This window comes from Trachypithecus francoisi, unplaced genomic scaffold, assembly GCF_009764315.1.
Source record: "Trachypithecus francoisi isolate TF-2019V2 unplaced genomic scaffold, Tfra_2.0 Lachesis_group5, whole genome shotgun sequence".
Lineage (NCBI taxonomy): Eukaryota > Metazoa > Chordata > Mammalia > Primates > Cercopithecidae > Trachypithecus > Trachypithecus francoisi.
The window spans coordinates 41,577,186-41,597,137 of record NW_022681470.1 but is presented as its reverse complement, the minus strand read 5'-3'; the positions used below and the strand labels follow the sequence as shown (position 1 = coordinate 41,597,137).

Sequence of the window (19,952 nt, the reverse complement as noted above, 5' to 3'; positions counted from 1 at the left end):
GACAATTAAATTAACTAAAATATATAGATAGAATGGTGCTTAGAATATAAGTACTCATTAACTATTAGCTAATGTTATCAGTTTGTAGTTGTTAGAATAGAGTACATCTGTAACATTCTAATAACATGGGAAGAAAACTCCATGATTTAAGTAAACAAATTTTAGAGCAATAGGTGCATATGGCATGAACACCTGTTCGTAAATAAAATTTTAGAATAATATATGTGTATGTATTTGAGATAAATCTGGAAGGATAAATGCCAATCTTATCAGTAGTTACCTCTAGGAAGTGAGATTGGGAAGGGGAGGGGAAGCAGATTATCAGTTTTTTAAAGAAATTTTTTTGGTATTGTTTGACTTTTTTCCAAGTGTGTATTACATTTCTAAGTAAAGATTTTTGAAAAGATTCCACAGGGTGTAAATTTAATACAACTTTTGACTAACTTATTTTATTTTTTAACTATGAAGAAGTTATGTTCTTAAAATGATGTGTGCTTTCTCTTATTTTCCGTAGTGACTTACTAAAACTTTCCTTGCAGGAACATGCTTACCCTGCTGATGAACTCATGCCTTTAACCTGTAGAGGTCGAGTTAGAGGCCAAGAGCCAAGTCGCGGTGACGTCGATGATGCCTTGGGAAAGTGAGTATTAGTTAACACGGGGCATGGCATGGCATCTCAAAGTTCCCAAGTCTTAGACTTTTAGAGGCAGTTTACGTATAATATTTCTAGGGATTGGCTAAATTTTAAAGACTGTTTTATGTATTACATTATGCTTCTTTATTCCCTTCTGTTATCATTTATAAAAGATTCATCAGTTTACATCTTGGATCAGAGAAAAGTTAGTTATTAAGCTGCATATAACTTAAAATATATGTAACTTTTAAAATATTTATAAAGTCATTAGCACATCAGACTGTTGATGTTTTAATATTTTCATTTGTTTTCAGAGCTAATGAATGTTTCTATGCGTCTTGAAGATGCATAGATTCATTGAACATAAATATTAAGGCTTTTCAGTTTTTTTCAGGGCTTTATAGGTTACATTGTACTGTGGATACATGAAAGTACTAATTTATAGAAACTACCAGTCAATAGAATGTAGATAAGTCTACTTGTACATTCATAAACTATTTAGAATTCTAACGTTTTATATCTTGTTACACTTGTTTCTTAGATTTTCTCTGACACTGATTGATTCTTTGGACACTCTTGTGGTAGGTTTGACTCTTCTTGGATTTATTTTATTAATTTCATGATGTGCACACTTAAGTATTATGAATGTGATCATAACACAGTAAGTATGAAATAGGAGCCTTCAGAATTAAAGATGTTCTGATCTTTGTTTCTAAATAAATATTTTACACTGTTGAGTTGATGATGTCAAATGGAATTATGTAATATAATGGAGATACCCAAATAATTTATGGGAATGTCAGCTTATGTAATGGCACCTTAATTAGGAAGGTCCTTTTTTCCCCTCTTTGGACAAGGAGGTTGAAGCTGTTGGAAAAAAGCAACTTTAGAAAATACCATTGATGTTGTTCCAAAATGACATGCCACAATGATACCAAAATTGTTAAATTAGAATCTGTATATGCTATGTTCATAAGCAAAAAATTAATTTTTCTCAGCAGTGATTTTTAGCCCCAGCTGATCACTTCTTGGTACTCCTTTTCAACCTCATACAGTACAGAAATGTATTTCTGGTTCAGGACTGTTTGTGATGACAGAGGGGAAAGATTGAGTTACAGGTGTCATGATTTCTAAATACAGTATCTTTTTAGTGTTTAACTCTTAGATCATTATGGTATAAAAGTAGGCTTTTGTGAGAATTTTCCTTAAGGCGTAATTCCCAACTTCAGTTAATGTCCCAAGTCCCAAGTGGTGATTAGTCTTTAAAAAACAAAACAAAAAACCTTTGGGTTGTCAGAAATTTTTTTGGAACTAGGCTTTTCTTCTCAATGTTGTTTCTGCATTCTTCTTTCACTGGAGTATTTTTTTCTTTTTTTTAGAACAAAAATTCTCAACTCTAAAAGCAGCTTAGGAGGATCACTTGTGATTTAAAAAAAAAATTGCCCCTCCTAAGTTATTCTGATTCAGTTGTTTTGGAGTGGGGCTGGGCATCCCTTCAAAAGCTCTTTTGTTCAAAAATGCAGTTATGGTTAAGAAAAATCACGGTGGTTTAGATCTTTTTAGCTAGTCAGGGTTTGAAAGTCACAGCTTCATTTTTCAGAGATTAATGGAATATGCAAACTATATTACAGTAACTATGAGAAAGAGAAAATACTGTGTGCCTTGCTTTTGGTTTATTGGTCTACGGTTTTCCGCATATAATAGGGGAAGAGAAAATATATACAAAATATCCTGGAAGGCAGATGACCACTTTGGGAAAATCTAAGTGGTGTTATTTATTCGTAACTATAGCTGGCTTATGCACATTAGGTCTATTTTGTTATTGGGGAGGAAATGAAGAGCAGAGCTGCGTACTGGAAAAAATCATAGGTGCATTTAAATTTGTTTCTCATTCTGTAATCTTGGCTTTATCTATAACAGGTTCCCCCATCATTTCTCTGATAGTGCTTAGTTGATTTTCATGAATATGGACCTTAGATATCATGTGTGTTTTAAAAAATATTATCAGAAATGAAGGAGAGCCAAGTGTAGGGGTGTGCACCTGTGGTCCCAGCTACTTGGGAGGGTGAAGTGGGAGGACTGCTTGAGCCCAGGAGGTTGAGGCCACAGTGAGCCTTGATTGCACCACTGTACTACAGCCTGGGCAACAGAGCAAGACCCTTTCTCAAAAAAAAAGGAGGGGGGAGAAAAAGTCCTTCCAGGCTCTATAACGTTCCTGTGTTTACAAATCCATCTGGCAGCCATTAGTTCTTGTAAATGATATATCCTTCAGTTTATGCCATTTATGTATTTTGGCATTGGTTCTCCAAATAGGGTCCCTAGTCCAGCAGCATCAGCTTTTCCTGGGAACTTGTTGGAAATACAGATTCTCCAGTCTTACCCCAGAAATACTGAACCAGAAACATTGAGAGTGAGACCTAGCCGTCTGTTTTTAAACAAGCTTCTAGGTGATTCTGACGTATGCTAATTTTTTAAAGCACAGTACAATGATGCAGTGCTTTGTAAACTTCAGTGTACTACAGGCTGCCTAAGGAATCTTGCTAATATGCAGATTCTGGTCCGGTGGATCCAACATGGAACCCAAGAGTCTGTATTGCTAGTAAACTTCCTAATGGTGTTCAGCAGACCACCTTTGTATTATGCAGCTGTGGTGTGACCTGAGTTCTGTCTTCTTGTGGCAGGAAGTAACAAGAAGTGATCACATCATATTTTTATTTATGACCTTGACCAAATTGTTTAACTTCTCTGGGCCCCTGTTTTTACCTCAGAAGGGGCTAGAATGGATATTGGTCTCTGTTAACTCTGAGATTCTGAGATACTATTTCTTTCTGATTTTTGGTTCCGAGTCAGATAAATAGCCCCATTTGTTGAAACTGTCTTCAAGAGGAGTCAAGAAGAAAGTCTGATAAAGGCTTATAAATATTTTAAAAATGATACTTCATAGAATCTTTAAATTTCAGTCTTTTCAAGTGGGAATACGCAAAGAAACTTACTATATGTCATCATTTTGAAATGTAAAAGTTCATTTTGAGTTTTTATAGCTATCTTAAACATTTTCTTTTTAGTTTAAACAGAAGAATTAGAGGAAATTAAAGGACTTTGAAAGTTTTTTCTACATTTAGAAGGAATGCTATCTTGTACATTTTGTCAATACAAGTATTAATATTTCTAATTTACGTTGCTTTTACTTTGTGATTATGTCTTCATTTTGTGATTTAGTAATTTGAAAATATTAATGGGACGTGTCACTTGTAACAGTACACACAACCTTAGTGTTTTCATTTTGGTCATAACCATAATCTGTGAAGTAGAATTACTGTTGTCATAGCTTAATCTTTAAAACTGTTCGTAATTCCAGCCATCTAGTTTCTGTTGATTGTAATGGAGTCAAGCACTAACATTTTAAGCTAAGCTTAGCTTTAAATTCAACATTACCATGAAATCTGTAGAAAAAAATAAATTGAAACAAAAATTGAAAGGATTAGACCTGAGGTTATCCTTTGTTATCAGCTAGGAGCTTAAGAAACTCATTAAGTAGTAGAACTGTAAAAATGAATTTTCTAGCTAATTGTGGACAAAGAGAACTCTCTTTCTACTTTATTCTGCCTTAAAACAAATGTCACTGGGACTAATATTCTTGTTTGTTTTGATTTTGGAGAGAAGGAGAAAAGTTACTTTGTAGTTAGAGAGGTGGTTCAGGCCTTAAAGAAAACGCATGGAAGAGTCTGATTACAAGCTAGAGGAGTTCAAGAGGGAAGAATTCCCAGGAGATAAACTTAGGGAGAAGAATTAGATTAACAAAGTGATACTAAAATGTATATGTGTATGGAGGGTGAGGTTAGTGGAACAGTGTGTCTCATTCCAAAAATGATAGATGCACTGTATGCACCTGCATTTATTGCTGCCGACTTGATGTGGACTTTGAGATTGAGAAGGGAGAGCAGTCAGTTTAAAATCAGGCTTCATATTATGTTTTAGTCAGGACTTACCCTAAATTTTACTTTTACTGAATTTAGGGAGATACTCTTATGGAATGTTTTATAAATTAGAATTTTTACTGAAAGTATCAAATCAAGTGAAAAAGCACAACAAATTATTATCAAACAAGGAGAGATTAAACAGTTAAGTAAAAGAAAACTACTTTTAATGCACCTAGTCTCTAGGTAACATCTCATGTGCAGCGTTAATTTAGACTGAAAAATCATAGCAGCCTATGTGATGACAGGGGCCTCTTTTGTTGCTCATTGCAAGAATCCACAAAGTTCTTAGTTTAGTCAGGATTCTAGATCTGCATGGTTAATAGTTGTAATTATTTTAAGCACTGAAGTCAGACACTCTACTAAAATCATTTTACATACATTATCTTATTTAAGAAAACAACCCTATAGGAGTAGGTATTTCCTCTTTTTATAGATGAAAGAACAAGCTCAGAAATGGAAGTAAGTTGCCTGGGATCGCAAAGATAGTGAGTAAAACAGCCAGAATTCAAATCAGGGCGTGACCACAACATTGTATAGCCTCCTTAGTGAACGGAGCATCCATGGAGTGAAGCTAGCAGGGGATATATAGTTTAGGACCAACTGAACATGCTTTGAAGAAAGTGCTTTCTTCTGAGAATAAAAGCAACTTTTAGAATGTATCTGGTGAATAGGATGGTTTTTAATTTTGTTTTGACTTAGAATCCAAATTCTACTGGAGCTCACCTCATGTAGCCTGGGTCATTAAGAATCCAGTTAACAGATCTGATGATGGTAGCTTCAAAGTCCTCATAATATTTCAGTCTATGTAAAGAAGTGTATAAAGATGCTATATAATTAGATACTTCATTTTTTTCAGTTTTAGATATTATTACATTTTTATAATATACTTAGAAATATTATTTGTGTATGTCAGTACTTAGAGTTTTAAAGTAGACTGACTTTTAATAGTTCATTCTAAGAATGTTTCTCCTTGACTTGGTAGAAAAGAACTTTATTTCATAATTTTTTTCTCCTAGGTATTAAATAAAACTAAAGAATTCGAAGATGCAGTGAGAAAAGTTTTAAGAGATGTTAATTTAGATAACGATGTAGTCGTATCAGTCTTTGAAACAAACATCAGAGTTCTTGGGTAAGTATGAAAGACACTAAAGATATAATTTTATTTTATTTTTATTTATATATTTTTTTTGAGACAGAGTTTTGCTCTGTCACCCAGGCTGGAGTGCAGTGACAATCTTGGTTCACTGCCGCCTCTGCCTCCCGGGTTCAAGCAATTCTCCTAAGCCTCCTGAGTAGCTGGGACTACATACAGGTGCACACCACCAAGCCCAGCTAATTTTTATATTTTTAATAGAGACGGGGTTTCACCGTGATGGCCAGGCTGGTCTCGAACCCCTGACCTTAAGTGATCTGCCTGCCTCGGCCTCCCAAAATGCTGGGATTACAGGCATGGGCCACCATGCCCAGTCTATAATTTTAATATCAGAAAAGTTTAGGATATATTGTTTATTTCTTGATGGTAATCGTGCAAGAAGTTTCTTGTGTTTAAAAGATGTAAGTTGAAACGTTATGAAACACAGAGGCTTGTATTTAATCACTCACAGACATCTCTAGACTCAAAGGTAATATCTGTATGTTGTTAAAAAGGGAATATAGGTTGAACATTAGTCAGCTACATCACAGGTTTTTCACCAGCTTATGTAGTTTGTTAAAAATAGCCAAGCACCTCTTCAGGTAAGCCATATGAAACTGAATTTACAAGATTACCTCTAACAAACAGTTTGAAATGCTCTTGGGACTGTTTTTTTTTTTTTTCTGGAGACAAACTCTTGCTGTGTTGCCAGGCTGGAGTGCAGTGGTGCGATCTCGGCTCACTGCAACCTCCGACTCCCTGGTTCAAGTGATTCTCCTGCCTCAGCCTCCCAAGTAGCTGGGATTACAGGCACCTGCCACCACGCCCAGCTAATTTTTATATTTTTAGTAGAGACGGGGTTTCACCATGTTGACCAGGATGGTCTCGATCTCCTGACCTTAGGTGATCCACCTGCCTCGGCCTCCCAAAGTGCTGGGATTACAGGCGTGAGCCACTGTGCCTGGCCAGGACATTTTTTAAAAAAGATGAAATTACAGGATTTATTAGTTCAAGTTTCAACTTTATTTAATTTTTATAGTTTTGATTAAATGTTTGTTATTGTAACTCCTTTCTTTTTGTCAAAGTGAGTCTACTCTTAAATTAAATACAAGAAATTGTACATAGTTTATTAATCTAGAGTGAGAGATTTTTATGTTTTAAATAATATTCTAAGTTAAAGACTTCATGGTGATACAACTAAATTTTTGAATTAAAAATTTGTTAAAATATTTGTTAGATTTGTTAAATGTAATATCTAGGATTTTCTTTAAGAAAATTTAATCTATTTAAGAACACAAAACACTTCACAACAGGATAGAATATCTAATTTTTAAAAAAAATTGATTCTGTAATTGTAATGGTTTGCCATCAAATGAGCAGTGTTAAGTAAATAATGTTTAAATAAGTTTTGTTTTTCTTTAAATATGTTAAATTGTATAACAAAGTACCCACACCTGTTTAGATGGTAACTTTTAATTGTCTATAAGATATGGATAATGTTTCATTTCTGTGATCCTAGGGGTCTTTTGGGTGGGCACTCCCTGGCAATCATGCTGAAAGAAAAAGGTGAATATATGCAGTGGTACAATGATGAACTTCTCCAAATGGCAAAGCAGTTAGGTTACAAACTTTTACCAGCTTTCAACACTACCAGTGGCCTTCCTTATCCAAGAGTAAGTACTTCTGAAAAATATGAGTCTTTATGTACTTTCTTTGCTGTTTTACAAAATGAAGTTTTGTGATCAGAACCATTGTTGTTCACCTGCTTGAGGCTAAAAAACAATGCTTCAAAGCTATATAACAAATTTATATTTTCATTTCAATTAACTGATTACACTTCTAAGTGATGTGATAATTAGATTAGATTAAGCTTTAAAAGGTTTTCTAATTTCTATGGGTACATAGTAGGTATATATTAATGGGGTACATGAGATATTTTGATACAATCATACAATGCATAATAATCGCATCAGGGTAAATGAGGTGGCCATTACCTCAAGCATTTATCATTTCTTTGTGTTATAGACATTCCAATTATACTATTTTAGTTGTTTTAAAATGTATGATACATTTCTGTTGACTGTAATTGCTCTGTTGTGCTATTAAATACTATATCTTATTCTGTCTGACCTGTTTCTGTACCCATTAACCATCCCCTATTCCCCATCTCCACCAACTATCCTTCCCAGCCTTTGATAACCATTGTTCTACTCTCTACCTCCATGAGATCAATTGTTTCAATTTTTAGCTCCCACAAATAAGTAAGAACATTCAAAATTTGTCTTTCTGTGCCTAGCTTTTTTCTTTCTTTCTTTTTTTTTTTTTTTTGAGATGGAGTCTTGCACTGTCGCCTAGGCTGGAGTGCAGTGGTGCAATCTCAGCTCACTGCAGCCTCCACCTCCCAGGTTCACGCCATTCTCCTGCCTCAGCCTCCTGAGTAGCTGGGATTACAGGTGCCCACCACCATGCCCAGCTAATTTTTTGTATTTTTAGTAGAGATGGGGTTTCACCGTGTTGGCCAGGATGGTCTTGATCTCCTGACCTCGTGATCCACCTGCCTCAGTCTTCCAAAGTGCTGGGATTACAGGCATGAGCCACCTCGCCTGGGTGCCTGGCTTATTTCATTTAACATAGTGTCCTCCACTTCCATCCATGTTGTTGTAAATGACAGGATCTCATTCTTTTTCATGGCCAAATAGTATTCCATTGTGTATATATATAATTTAAGCTTTAATGTGTCGTTACATTACAGATTAGATTATGCTGCAGAAGGAAGAACAGATGCTAGACCAGAACTTGGGCACAAAATTATTTGTGTAGAAGATATAATTGAAGCGGTTAGTATGTAGGTGTTAACTGTCCAAAGGAGAGGATAGAAATAGAACTCACAGGACAGAGGGAGGGCATGAGGAGGAAGGACAGCCAGTAGAAGGTAAAGTACACAGAGATTTAAGAGGAGAACTGTAATGTAGTGTAGTGTAGTGTACAATATTATAAAATCCAAAGAAGGGAACTTCGAAAGGAGGAAGTGTTCTAGAAAAGTTGAGAATTGGGTGCAAACAGAGCCATGAAGTTGTAGTGAATAAAGACGAAAGGATTCAAAGTAGGTGAAAGTAAATAGGAATGAACCACTCATTTTAAGATTTCTTCAGTGTTGGTAGTTAAAGGAGAGTTGGCAATAAAGTCAGTTGAAGGAGTTTTACTGGTTTTCCCCTTTAAAGCAGAGGGGAAGAAGCCATTGAAGATGGAAAGAGCTTTTTCTTCTGATTTATTTATCATTCTTTATTAACACTATTACTCTCTCCCTTTTGTCCAAGACAGACACCTCAGCCATTACCAAACTCTGTCAGTTTTTTTTCTTTTCTTATATTTGTCTTACTCTTTTCTCTCTTGGTTTATGCTTCAGAGCACTTGAAAAACCAGTATCACTAAAATCTAGTTTTTGTCAATTTATCTTCAAAAATTGTATGGCTCTTTGTATTGTATTGAGTGTCCCTTAACTTTCAGAATGTTTTATAATTTGGCAGTAGACTTTCTGACATTCTCTCATATTTCCATATCCCGGTGAAATCATTGTTCTATTTCAACCACAACAATCTATAGTGTCCCCAGAGTCTCTAAGTTTTTTTTTCATTCCATGCCTTTAGACTTACCATCTCTGTCACCTGGCATAACTTCTCTACCAATGTAAGTCAAATCAAATAAGGCTCATTTCCTTCATCAAGAAGTCATCCTTGACTGGAGATACAGCATGATATAGGGCAATGCTTTATCAATTTAGTGAGTTGTGACTAGCACTTTTTAAAAATTAAACAGACTAGAATGAAATGTCTTCTTATTTAAATTTCTAGTTTGATATTTTAAAAAGCTTTCCAGTGAACATTCATTTTGTTTGTTTGTTTTGAGATAGTCTCCCTCTATCACCCAGGCTGGAGTACAGTGATGTGATAATAACTCACTGCAGCCTCCAGCTCCTGGGCTCAAGTGATCCTCCCACCTCAGCCTCCTGAGTAGCTGGGACTACAGGCACGTGCCACCATGCTTGGCTGACTTTTAAACAAATTTTTTGTAGAGATGGGGTTCTCATTATGTTGCCCAGGCTAGTGTCAGACTCCTGGGCTTAAGAGATACTCCCACCTTGGCCTCCCACAGTACTGGACTCACAGATGTGAGCCATCATGCCTGGCCTCTGTAGACATTCTTATACACACCATTTTGCACAGTTTTTATTTCTTCCTTAGGATAAATTACTCAGAGAGGAAGTAATAAGTCACAGAGTAGGGAATGCTTTTTAAGACATCAGGTACTTATTGCCCAGTTGCTTTCCGGAAAGATTCTACTTTTTTACTTCACATTGTTGTAAAAGTACATGTGTCATTTTACTGTTACTAACACTGTATATTATTATTTTGCCAACTTAATGAGAAAAAATTGAATTATATTTTAATATGAATTTCTTTGCTTATTAGTACAGTTAAATTTGTTGATTTTTTTAGCATATTAAAATTAAAACCAAAAATTTTTAAAACAATATATAAACATTTATTTAATTCAGTTTACTTTTAGTAAATACTTTTAGTTTTTATTATAAATGGAAGTGTTAGATTTTGAGGAATCTAGCATATCTTTACTTTTGCCATAACATGAGAAGGAGGCAAGGAATTAAAACAGAAGATACTATGAGCATTATAGTAAAACAAAGAAACTTACATTATTTTCTTATCCTCTGAAGTGTCAAAATTTTAAAAATGATTTTTTATAATAGGACAATAGAAGAAAAATAACTACTGTCCCATCCTTTCTTATACATGCTTAGTATGCTTTGGCCCATGAAAATTTGTGTAATCAGTCTCTCTTAGATAAGCATCTGTAATTGATAGTATTTGCATTAATGGTTTTAACTCAGATGAATGTACTGTGCAGAAATGTTATTGTAAGAGTTAGTGGTCATTTTTTAAACTCATATATAACCTTTAGAGCTAGTACACACTTTGTAATGCCATTTCCTCAAAGTTAATTAAAAGCAACCTGCCAGCTTTTCAGATAAGACCTCATTACGAACGTTGAGTAGATTATTATATTCATAAAATATAAGGTTAATAAGAATTCTGTTATGATTTATACATATTTTAAGGATTTTCTAGTGTAGCAAAAAGACAGTGTAAACAAGTTTAGTGTAGGTAATTTATGCTTTTTCTTTTAATAAAAAGGTGTCCTTTTAAAAATTGCCTTGTGACTCTCAGGAACACAGAATTAGGAGGAACCAGGTTCTAGATTGCTTCATGCTTTATTTTATTCCTGCTTTCATCTCTTTTTGTCTTAAACCTCTCAAGAAAGCAGGACAATAAGCTCCTTGTTACTAATTTCTGCAGTAATAGATACTACACCAGTGCTATCTCTAAACCCAGTCATTTGAGTCCTAGTCAGGAGGACAGGAACCTATCTACCAGCCCCTAGATTACCAGAGGATCCCATAAGCAAAAAACGCCCTGAATCCTTCTTCCCTGATTTGTGGAAATGGTAGTGCCCCTTGGATACTGAAATGCATCTTGGTTCTGCATTTAAAAGTTCTCTAATACTGGCCTGGGTGCGGTGGCTCACTCCTGAAATCCCAGCACTTTGGGAGGCCAAATCGGATGGATCACGAGGTCAAGAGATTGAGACTATCCTGGCTAACATGGTGAAACCCCATCTCTCCTAAAAATACAAAAATTAGCTGGATGTAGTGGTGTGTGCCTGTAATCCCAGCTACTCAGGAGGCTGAGGCAGGATAATCGCTTGAACCTGGGAGGTGGAGGTTGTGGTGAGCCAAGATCATGCCACTGCACTCCAGCCTGGTCACGCGAGACTCCATCCCCCACCAAAAAAAAGGTGTTTAATACCACTTATCTTCAGGAAGGATACAAGATTGAAATGAGCAGATACTATAGATAGTTGTGTTAATAAATAGTCCTTTTACAAATTTTATAGCAATCATCTTGCGATACAGTTCAGTATACAAACATCTTAAGTATTATTGTACTAAAACGTTAATGATTCAAAGTATTTCCATTTTAAGGGAAAGGGTACTGAAAGTGGGATACACAAATGTTTATTCTTCTCTATTTTGCTTTTGCTTTCTTATGACTACTCTTGGACTTTGTCATTCTTAGCTCTCAACTACTCCCAATTCAGCGTTATTTCCTTTTCTGAAATTCACACTTTAGCACTTATGACTTCCATTTGTTTGGCACTTAATTTATGACTTTTCATTGTTCGTTATTTTCTCTGTTTACATATATGTCTTATTTGCTCTGTCTGGATTTTAAGCTCCTTGAGGACAAGGATCTATTCCTTTGTATATTGTCATAATATCCCCCACATGGTAGGTAAATAAGCAATAAATATTGATTAGTTGATTGTAGTAATTAACACAACTGACCAGAAAATATTTTTCACTGTTGACTCTTATTGCAAACATTTGTAAAATTATACTTTACCTTAGTGTAATTAATGTAATTAAATCTTTACTTTATTATTAAGGAGTGCTTCATTGTAAGTCAGTCATTCTTAGTATCAATTTTCAATTTCAGTTCTGTAGATAGGGATACAGGCAGCATACGGGGGCAGGAGATACTTTTCGTTCTTGTTTATGGTGCAGAACTACCTAAAACTAGCTAATCCTACAAAAGTACAAATGATAGAGATAATTACAAGTTTGGGAGGGGATGGAGGGAGGGGTACTGCTAGGCTAATAGCACGTGAAAATGTCTCAAGTAGCACTCTACAAAGTAAGATAAATGGCAGTACTGAGGACAACATTAACAGTGATCAGATCCCCATGTCTCACCTACGTTTCACATTTGTTGTTCGTTTGTTGTTGAGGGGGTGTTTGTTTAGAAATGCCTGGAATCTGTTGATTGGACACTGTTCAGGCACTAGGTATACCTAGCAATTGATTTATCCAGATAAGTTGAAATATAAATTTTTTTGAGCTTCTCTTTTATATAGAGTTTGAATAATAACCAAGAGTATACCCATGATGTTTTATGTTTGATTTTTTTTTGTTTGTTATTGGCTGAATCCTTGGCATATACCTCCTTTTTTGTTGGTTATTTGGATTGCTGGAAAATATTCTAATTTTAATCAGTGTCTGCTCAGTTTGATTCTAGTTAATCCAGGTTCATATTGTGGTATTATTTGGATTTTTTTTTTTTTTTTTTTAAGACAAGGTCTTGTTCTGTCACACAGGCTGGAGTGCAGTGGTGCTATCTCGGCTCACTGCAACCTCCGCCTCCCACGTTCAAGAGATTCGGGTCTCAGCCTCCCAGGTAGCTGGGATTACAGGCACACGCCACCATGTCCAGCTAAGTTTTGTATTTTTAGTAGAGATGGGGTTATGCTATGTTGGCGAGGCGGGTCTCAGACTTCTGGCCTCAAGTGATCCACTCACCTTGGCCTCACAAAGTGCTGGGGTTACAGGCATGAGCTACCGCTCATGGCCTATTTGGTTTTCTTTGACTTAATAAATACCCCTTTGAAAAAATTTCCCTTGTGGTGTTAGCCTGCCAGCAAGGTGACACACTCTATATTTCAAAACCCTTAAAACCCGTAAATGAAATTTTAATTTCCTTTTAAATATACATCATAACAATCCATTTTTTCTCTATGATGAACTAGTTAATATATAATATAGACTGGTTTTTCACAAATTCTAAACTAACCCTGATTTCTTCTAAGGCTGGTCTACTTCCCTATTCTTACACTTACTAATTCAAACTGTCCAGGGAACAAAATTGTTATAAAAGATACCTTCTGTGTGTAATTTCCCTTGTAAATATTCCCTTACTTCATGAATATTATGTGCTTAGAATATATTTCCCTAGATGTTAATTGGAAGGTCACAGAGATCATCAGATTGGATTTCAGTGTTTAGTTATTTTATGAATTATTTTTATGATTTTATGTAAGGACTCAACTGAAAAGTAGTTTCTTATCAGAAAGTCATTATCTTGATAACTGCTAATGACAGTTTTCTAATTGTATTCAGATTAATTTAAAGTTTGGCATCAGAAAACCAGAAGCTCGGACAGGAACTGAGACAGATACCTGTACGGCTTGTGCAGGTACCTTGATCCTTGAATTTGCTGCTTTAAGTCGATTCACAGGAGCAACAATATTTGAGGTTTGCTTTTTACGGTCTTTGATATCCTGGGTATTGGGCATAACTAACTTTATATCTAATTGGAGAATTACTGTTATTTTAGTGAACTTTATGTCTAAATTCCTTTACATGGGTTTTAATTGTCAAAAACCTAGAACATTGTGAAGGAGCTATGTTAAATCCAACTTTGCATTTTGTTCACCAGCTATAAAGTATATGTTTAGGTTTAGTCTTAGAAATTTTTTTAGCCATATTACTTAAATGAATTTGATGTCTCCTTGATATCGTAAATATCTTATATGAAATCCTATGTCCCTGTGTTTTATTTGTTTGACTTCCAGGTGGTCTATTGCACTTCTGAAAGTTCTGGAACTTTCACTAATCTTCTAAAACACAGTGAAATTTTTGTACTTAAGTCTTGATTGAGACTCGAATCTGTAAATTTGTTTACTGCAAAGGAAATGTTATTCATTATCCAAAAGACTTAATATCCCCACATAGTTGTTGTGGACTAGCTATGTCTCTCATTAAAACAATCTCATTATTTAAGCATGTCATTGGAGTGCAGTGTTAACACAAAGCACCCTCTTTTTCAAGCATATGACTTAGGTTAATGTTTAAAAATCCAGCAAATGGCAAACAGAGCAAGCAGAAATAGGGACTATGTACCAGCATTACAGATATTAGATCTGAATGTAAAGAAAACAAATTGACATTGTGTGTATGTATGTCTGTAAGTTAAAATGTCTCAAGGACAGATTTATCGTGTTTGGTTGGTTAATCTTTTAAACTTAAATTTTTATTCTATATATTGTTCACTAATATTTTCCCTTCATTAAAAAGTGTGGATACTTTTGCGTACTTTAATAATTATAAACTCTCAGATATTGATGCAGTTACAGGTGAGGAAAATAAGGCTCAAAGAGTATGAGAGACCTGCACAGCTGGTAGGTGATGCATGGAATTGGAATTAGAATCCATGTCTTTCTGAATTTGAAACCCATACACTTTCCAATGAGCTATTTTGTGTTTATGAATAAATCTGTTGAAAATCATGTGATTTTTAAAAAATTCTTGAATGTGCAGTAATTTACCATCAGAGAGGATGCAGTTGACAAAGCATTGATCTACTACAGGGTTGGCAAGCTACAGTCTGTGAGCAAAGTCCAGCCACTGCCTGTTTTTATTAATAAAGTTTTATTGGAACATAGCCATGCTCAATTGTTTGTTTTTATCTGTAGCTACTTTGGTGCTACAGTGACAGAGGTTGAGTAATTGTGCCATTTACTGTGTGACCCATAGCACTTAAAATATCTGGTCCTTGTCAGAAAAAGTTTGCTGACCCTTGGTCTAATTATAAAGAGATCTGAATTCTCACATTAGTTTTTTGTCCTGTAATTCAATTTTAAACTCTAGCTAATCTTGAATTTCACTAGGCCTGTTTTCTTAGCTGTAGAGTAAGAGTAGGGAAATATAATGTTTTTGAAGTTTCCTGGCTCTGAAATTCTGCCATTTAATTAAAATTATAACCTTTATAACCTGCTTTGTGGTTGAAAGAAATCAGCATAGTTTGCGTTAGGAATTATAACTATTTTACACTCTCTAATCTACCAAGTGGCAAATTGGTTTAATGACTTTTTCTTTTATAGAAGTCCTTCTGCAGTGCTAAATAGGTTCATGCTCTGAGATTAATTTAGAAACCTACCTGTACTTGCCCTTTGCGTTTATATTTTGTGACATCTTTTCATCCAAAGCCAAAAATTTGATCACAGCTCATTTAGTGTCTAGTAGATAAAATAAATGAGAAAAAGAAAAACATATCATAAGGTTACAAGTTTGTTGTTATCAAATATTTAGTAGCGTAGTTGATTTAATAGCTTTTTACTAATGAACTTGCATACCATTTAAAAAGTAGGATCTGAAATGACTTTCAAAGATAGCATACTACCTTTGAAATTCTCTTCCAGTTTTCTAAATAAGAGTATCTAGGGAGATTTTTACTTTGCATTTAAGTGATAGAAATTCTTTAACAAGTATATCTAGTTATATAAGCAATTAATATAATTTAATAATACATGTGTGTGAATATGAACTTGTGCTACAAGAGTAGATGAAATGAAGAAAAAAAAAAGAGTAGATGAAATGAATGGTCTCAAAGCAAGCCCTCCTCTGAATAGCTTATTGAGAGTCTTTCCTAACTACACTGATTGGTTTAAAAAGAGCCAAGCTTTGAGTTTTAAGGAAATTTGTTTTATAAATAGTTATCTTAGAAATTTAACCTAATTCTTGAAATATGCTATTGGCCTTTGAGTTTTGTTTGTTTGTTTCCTATTTGCCAAAGATACTCAGTTCTTCAATTATGCATTTCTTTCTTTTTCTTTTTTTTTTTTAATTACAGGAATATGCCAGAAAAGCTCTCGATTTTCTCTGGGAAAAAAGACAACGAAGTAGTAATTTAGTGGGTGTGACTATAAATATTCATACTGGAGATTGGGTACGAAAAGGTATGTAAGTTAGGCGTTTTAAATCAAGCCTTTGCATCCTCAAAATGGTTGGGAAATACAGAATTTTCATTTGTTAAAGTAATCTTTGGGATACTATAAAGCATAGGTTCTCACAGGATTGCTGGAATTTTAATTAATTTAGCCAGATTTTCTTTTTTGATGCCAAATGTGACACACTTCTAGATGATTTAGTATTCTATTTCTTAATGGATATAGCATTGTAGGTATAGGGTATAGATGAAACACTGTAATTTATTTGAAAACTAGAGAACCAGAGTTCCTCAGCCATCTCACATCAAGGTGTGATTTAGTAAGAATATGTGTTCAATAAATTCTTTTTTTCTTCCCTACCTCCAGAGATATAGTAGCTAAGAGCGTAGACTCTGGAGTCATGTTGTTAAGATTCAAGCTAAGTGATCTTGGGAAACTTATTTAACCTCTGTGTGCCCGTCGATTCCGTTTCTGTAAAGTGGGCACATTAATAGTAATTAGTTGTTCTGTATGAGGATTAAATGAGTTAACCAACGTAAAGTGCTTAGAACAGTGCCGGGCATGTACTACACTTACTATGAAGTAAGTGCCCAGTAATGAGATGTTAGTCCCTTTGATTAGTAATTTTACTTCTGGGAATCTAGTCTGAGCAATAATACAAAACATAGAAAACTATTTGGTCCCAAGATGTTCCATGCAATTATTTATAAGTAGCAGAAAATTGGGAAACAGTCTTAAGTAACCATCAATGAAAAAAAGCTAAGAAAATTATTTTATGTCAGTGTTGGAATATTGTTATTAAAATAAATCAGAAGCATGGGAAGGAACATATAACAATGTTTTATGAACAAACAGGATACTGAATTGTACAAAGAGTGTGATTTTATCTTTCTAAAACACCCCGATAAAACAAGCATAGATGAATGGAAATAAACTAGAATATTCTTAAAGCCTCTTTTTTATACATTTTCTCTATTTCTAAAAGCTTATCTTGTTTATATGTAAAATAAAAGGTAACTGCCTATATTTAAATAAACAAAAAGTATAAAATTTATTAATTCAAACATAATAAAATAAAATTATTACCTTTATTCAGTATTGTATAAAATTTTTCTGTGTCATCTAAATGGTTTCTGAAACAGATTTGAATTGTGGCTTCAGAATTTTGTAATTTTTTTTTTCTTTTAAGCCCACCTCAGACCTCAGGTGCAAGTTAATCGTAATTAATTTTGAATTAAGCATAATCATTGCATTATGACACAACAGTCTTATTAGTGGTTCATGCATGGCCCATTTTACTTAGTCATTTCAATAATGTAATAAGCACCACCTTGTGGATGCACAGACCCAGACACAGCCCATACCCCAGCAGAATGAAGCACCTGCCGTACTTCTGCTGAAGCCAAGTAGTGCAGAGCTTTGGCTGCAGCCCCAAGGATCTTGGCATCCCCACAGTTCACTTTCCTGAACAAGTGAACAAGTAGTAGATAATCTTCCAGGTGTTGTATCCACTGCTGTTTATTATGGTTGGACTAGTGTTGGAAGTGGAGATGTCCATAAGATGGTGGTGAGCATGAGATGGAACCCATACTACAGGAACACAAAACAGTCCATGGAAACTCTTACCATGTATACCTTCAAAGAGGACTTCTATGGGGAAATCCTCAATATGGCCATTGTTGGCTACCCCAGACCAGAAGAGAATTTTTGACTCTTTAAGTCAGTTATTTCAGTAATTCAGGGTGATACTGAGGAAGCTAAGAAATGACTAGATGTACCAGAACATTGGAAACTCAAGACAATTCCTTCCAAGTTCCTAAAAGCAAAATATTGAATGGCCACTGATGAAAAAATCATCTTATATAGTATTCATTCACTGTTTTCTAGTATTTCACTGCTTATGATTGTCTAGTCTCATCTTGGTTATATTTTAAAAATCAAATATTTTCCTACATCTGTGAATTAAATAGTACAGTGTAGTTACCATATTGTACTTCAGCTGTTAAATTAAATCCATTATGTCATAACACTAAAAAGACTCATTTAAAGATGAAGGTTTAAAGTAACATAATATGTTGATTTAAATGTACCACTAGAAAAGCGTGTCTTACAATAGAAATGACATGTATATAAATACGGATAAAAAGACAACTCACTAGTTTGAGATAAAAACTATTATTTTCATGGTAAAGTACCAGCATGTATGTGCTTGTATAGCATATATATAAACAGAGAAGGCTTAATGCATTTATAATGCAAATACAAATGCATTAAATAGATGTTTTGATAGTGTATTACAGACCTACGAGGAAAAATCCAGACTTTGTATTTTTGATATTTTGTGCATCAATATATTGTTACAAATGTGAAAACTGTGAAATTTCTTTAGTCATTTCCTTGCAGTCACATCATTGTACCATCTTCATTTTTGTCTAGAGTTGGTTCAATTTTAAGTGGTCTAGACTCCACCTATCATTTTTTTTTTTTTGGTAAAGACAGTAAAATAAGTGTTTTTTGAATCTATTTAGGTTTCATTTTTGTGTTAGATAGCATTTCTTCTTTTTAAGAGTAGATATTATTATTGTTCTTTAATTTTTTCTTGACTTTGGTTCTTTTTTCCTTTTTAAGAAAAAGCAAAACAGGAGACTTCATCTTTAGATTTCCTCAAGATTTAAGTGAATTTACTATTCATTTATACATACCAGTTTCTTAAAGAACACAAGATGCTTATTTTCCCCCAGTGAAACTAAGAGCTAATTAAACTATGAAATAGTTAGAAAATTATTTATTTTAAATGAAATTATCTGTTCCAGGGCAAATCTAAACTGGTGTAGACATATATATGCACAGTGTAATTTAATGCTAATCTAAGGAGTGCTTATAGCTTGAAGGAAAGGCATAAGTAAACATTAGTTAAATAATCTATGTAGTATGGATTTTTCCTCCTACTAACTGGATGATTTTGGTCTACTTGCATCTTTTTGTCTATATTGGCAAAATGTTGAAGTCTTTGGAAAATTAGGAAATTAACATTACAGATTGCTTTGGGCCCCTCACAGAGTATATTGCATCATTGTTCACTTTAGCAACAGACTTGGTGATGATAGAGGGATGAAGTAGAAGTATATAGAGGTAATTTTGAAGATAATTCTTATAAATCATTTTTTTTCTTGTCTACATTATAATTGATTTTAATAATACAAAATATATAGAAAAATGTCTGAAGCTGTTGGAGAAGAGGGAAGCATATGTAATTCGGTTGGATTGTGTTTTACTTTTTGGTATATGAATTTATGGCAAAAAATGACATTCGTGGCTTTTTCATTTCTTTATCAAAATTTTAAGTTAGAAATTCTATACATGAAAGAAGACTCAATTTTCAGTGGCTTTATGAAGCAAAGTTAAAAACAAACGTGGAAAAAGTAAAAACGTTTGTGTCTTATTTGCCACTAATTATCTTCTCTTTAAGTGGGTGAAAGTTCTTTGATATTTTATTGTTACCCTTGCATCTTGTTAAATAACCATTGGTTTTGAGAATCAGGTAGTGTGTTGTTTAGGCGTTATTTAA

The 19,952-nt window shown here is 34.2% G+C and overlaps 1 protein-coding gene and 1 pseudogene across 13 annotated transcripts in view; both read left to right on the top strand.

Moving 5' to 3' along the window:
• The window catches only part of EDEM3 (ER degradation enhancing alpha-mannosidase like protein 3), a 91,680-nt gene that overhangs the window by 23,342 nt on the left and 48,386 nt on the right, over nucleotides 1-19,952 (top strand). For all 13 annotated transcript variants that reach the window (XR_004434382.1, XR_004434383.1, XM_033200062.1 and 10 more), the window contains 6 exons: nucleotides 540-640; nucleotides 1,176-1,215; nucleotides 5,631-5,743; nucleotides 7,266-7,419; nucleotides 13,776-13,910; nucleotides 16,288-16,393. Coding sequence is in view for 11 of the 13 variants with exons in the window: in XM_033200062.1 (XP_033055953.1) it covers nucleotides 540-640; nucleotides 1,176-1,215; nucleotides 5,631-5,743; nucleotides 7,266-7,419; nucleotides 13,776-13,910; nucleotides 16,288-16,393 (649 nt within the window). In the remaining 2 variants the exon portion in view is untranslated. The remainder of the gene's footprint in view (nucleotides 1-539; nucleotides 641-1,175; nucleotides 1,216-5,630; nucleotides 5,744-7,265; nucleotides 7,420-13,775; nucleotides 13,911-16,287; nucleotides 16,394-19,952) is intronic.
• LOC117076495 lies at nucleotides 17,758-18,290 on the top strand (annotated as a pseudogene).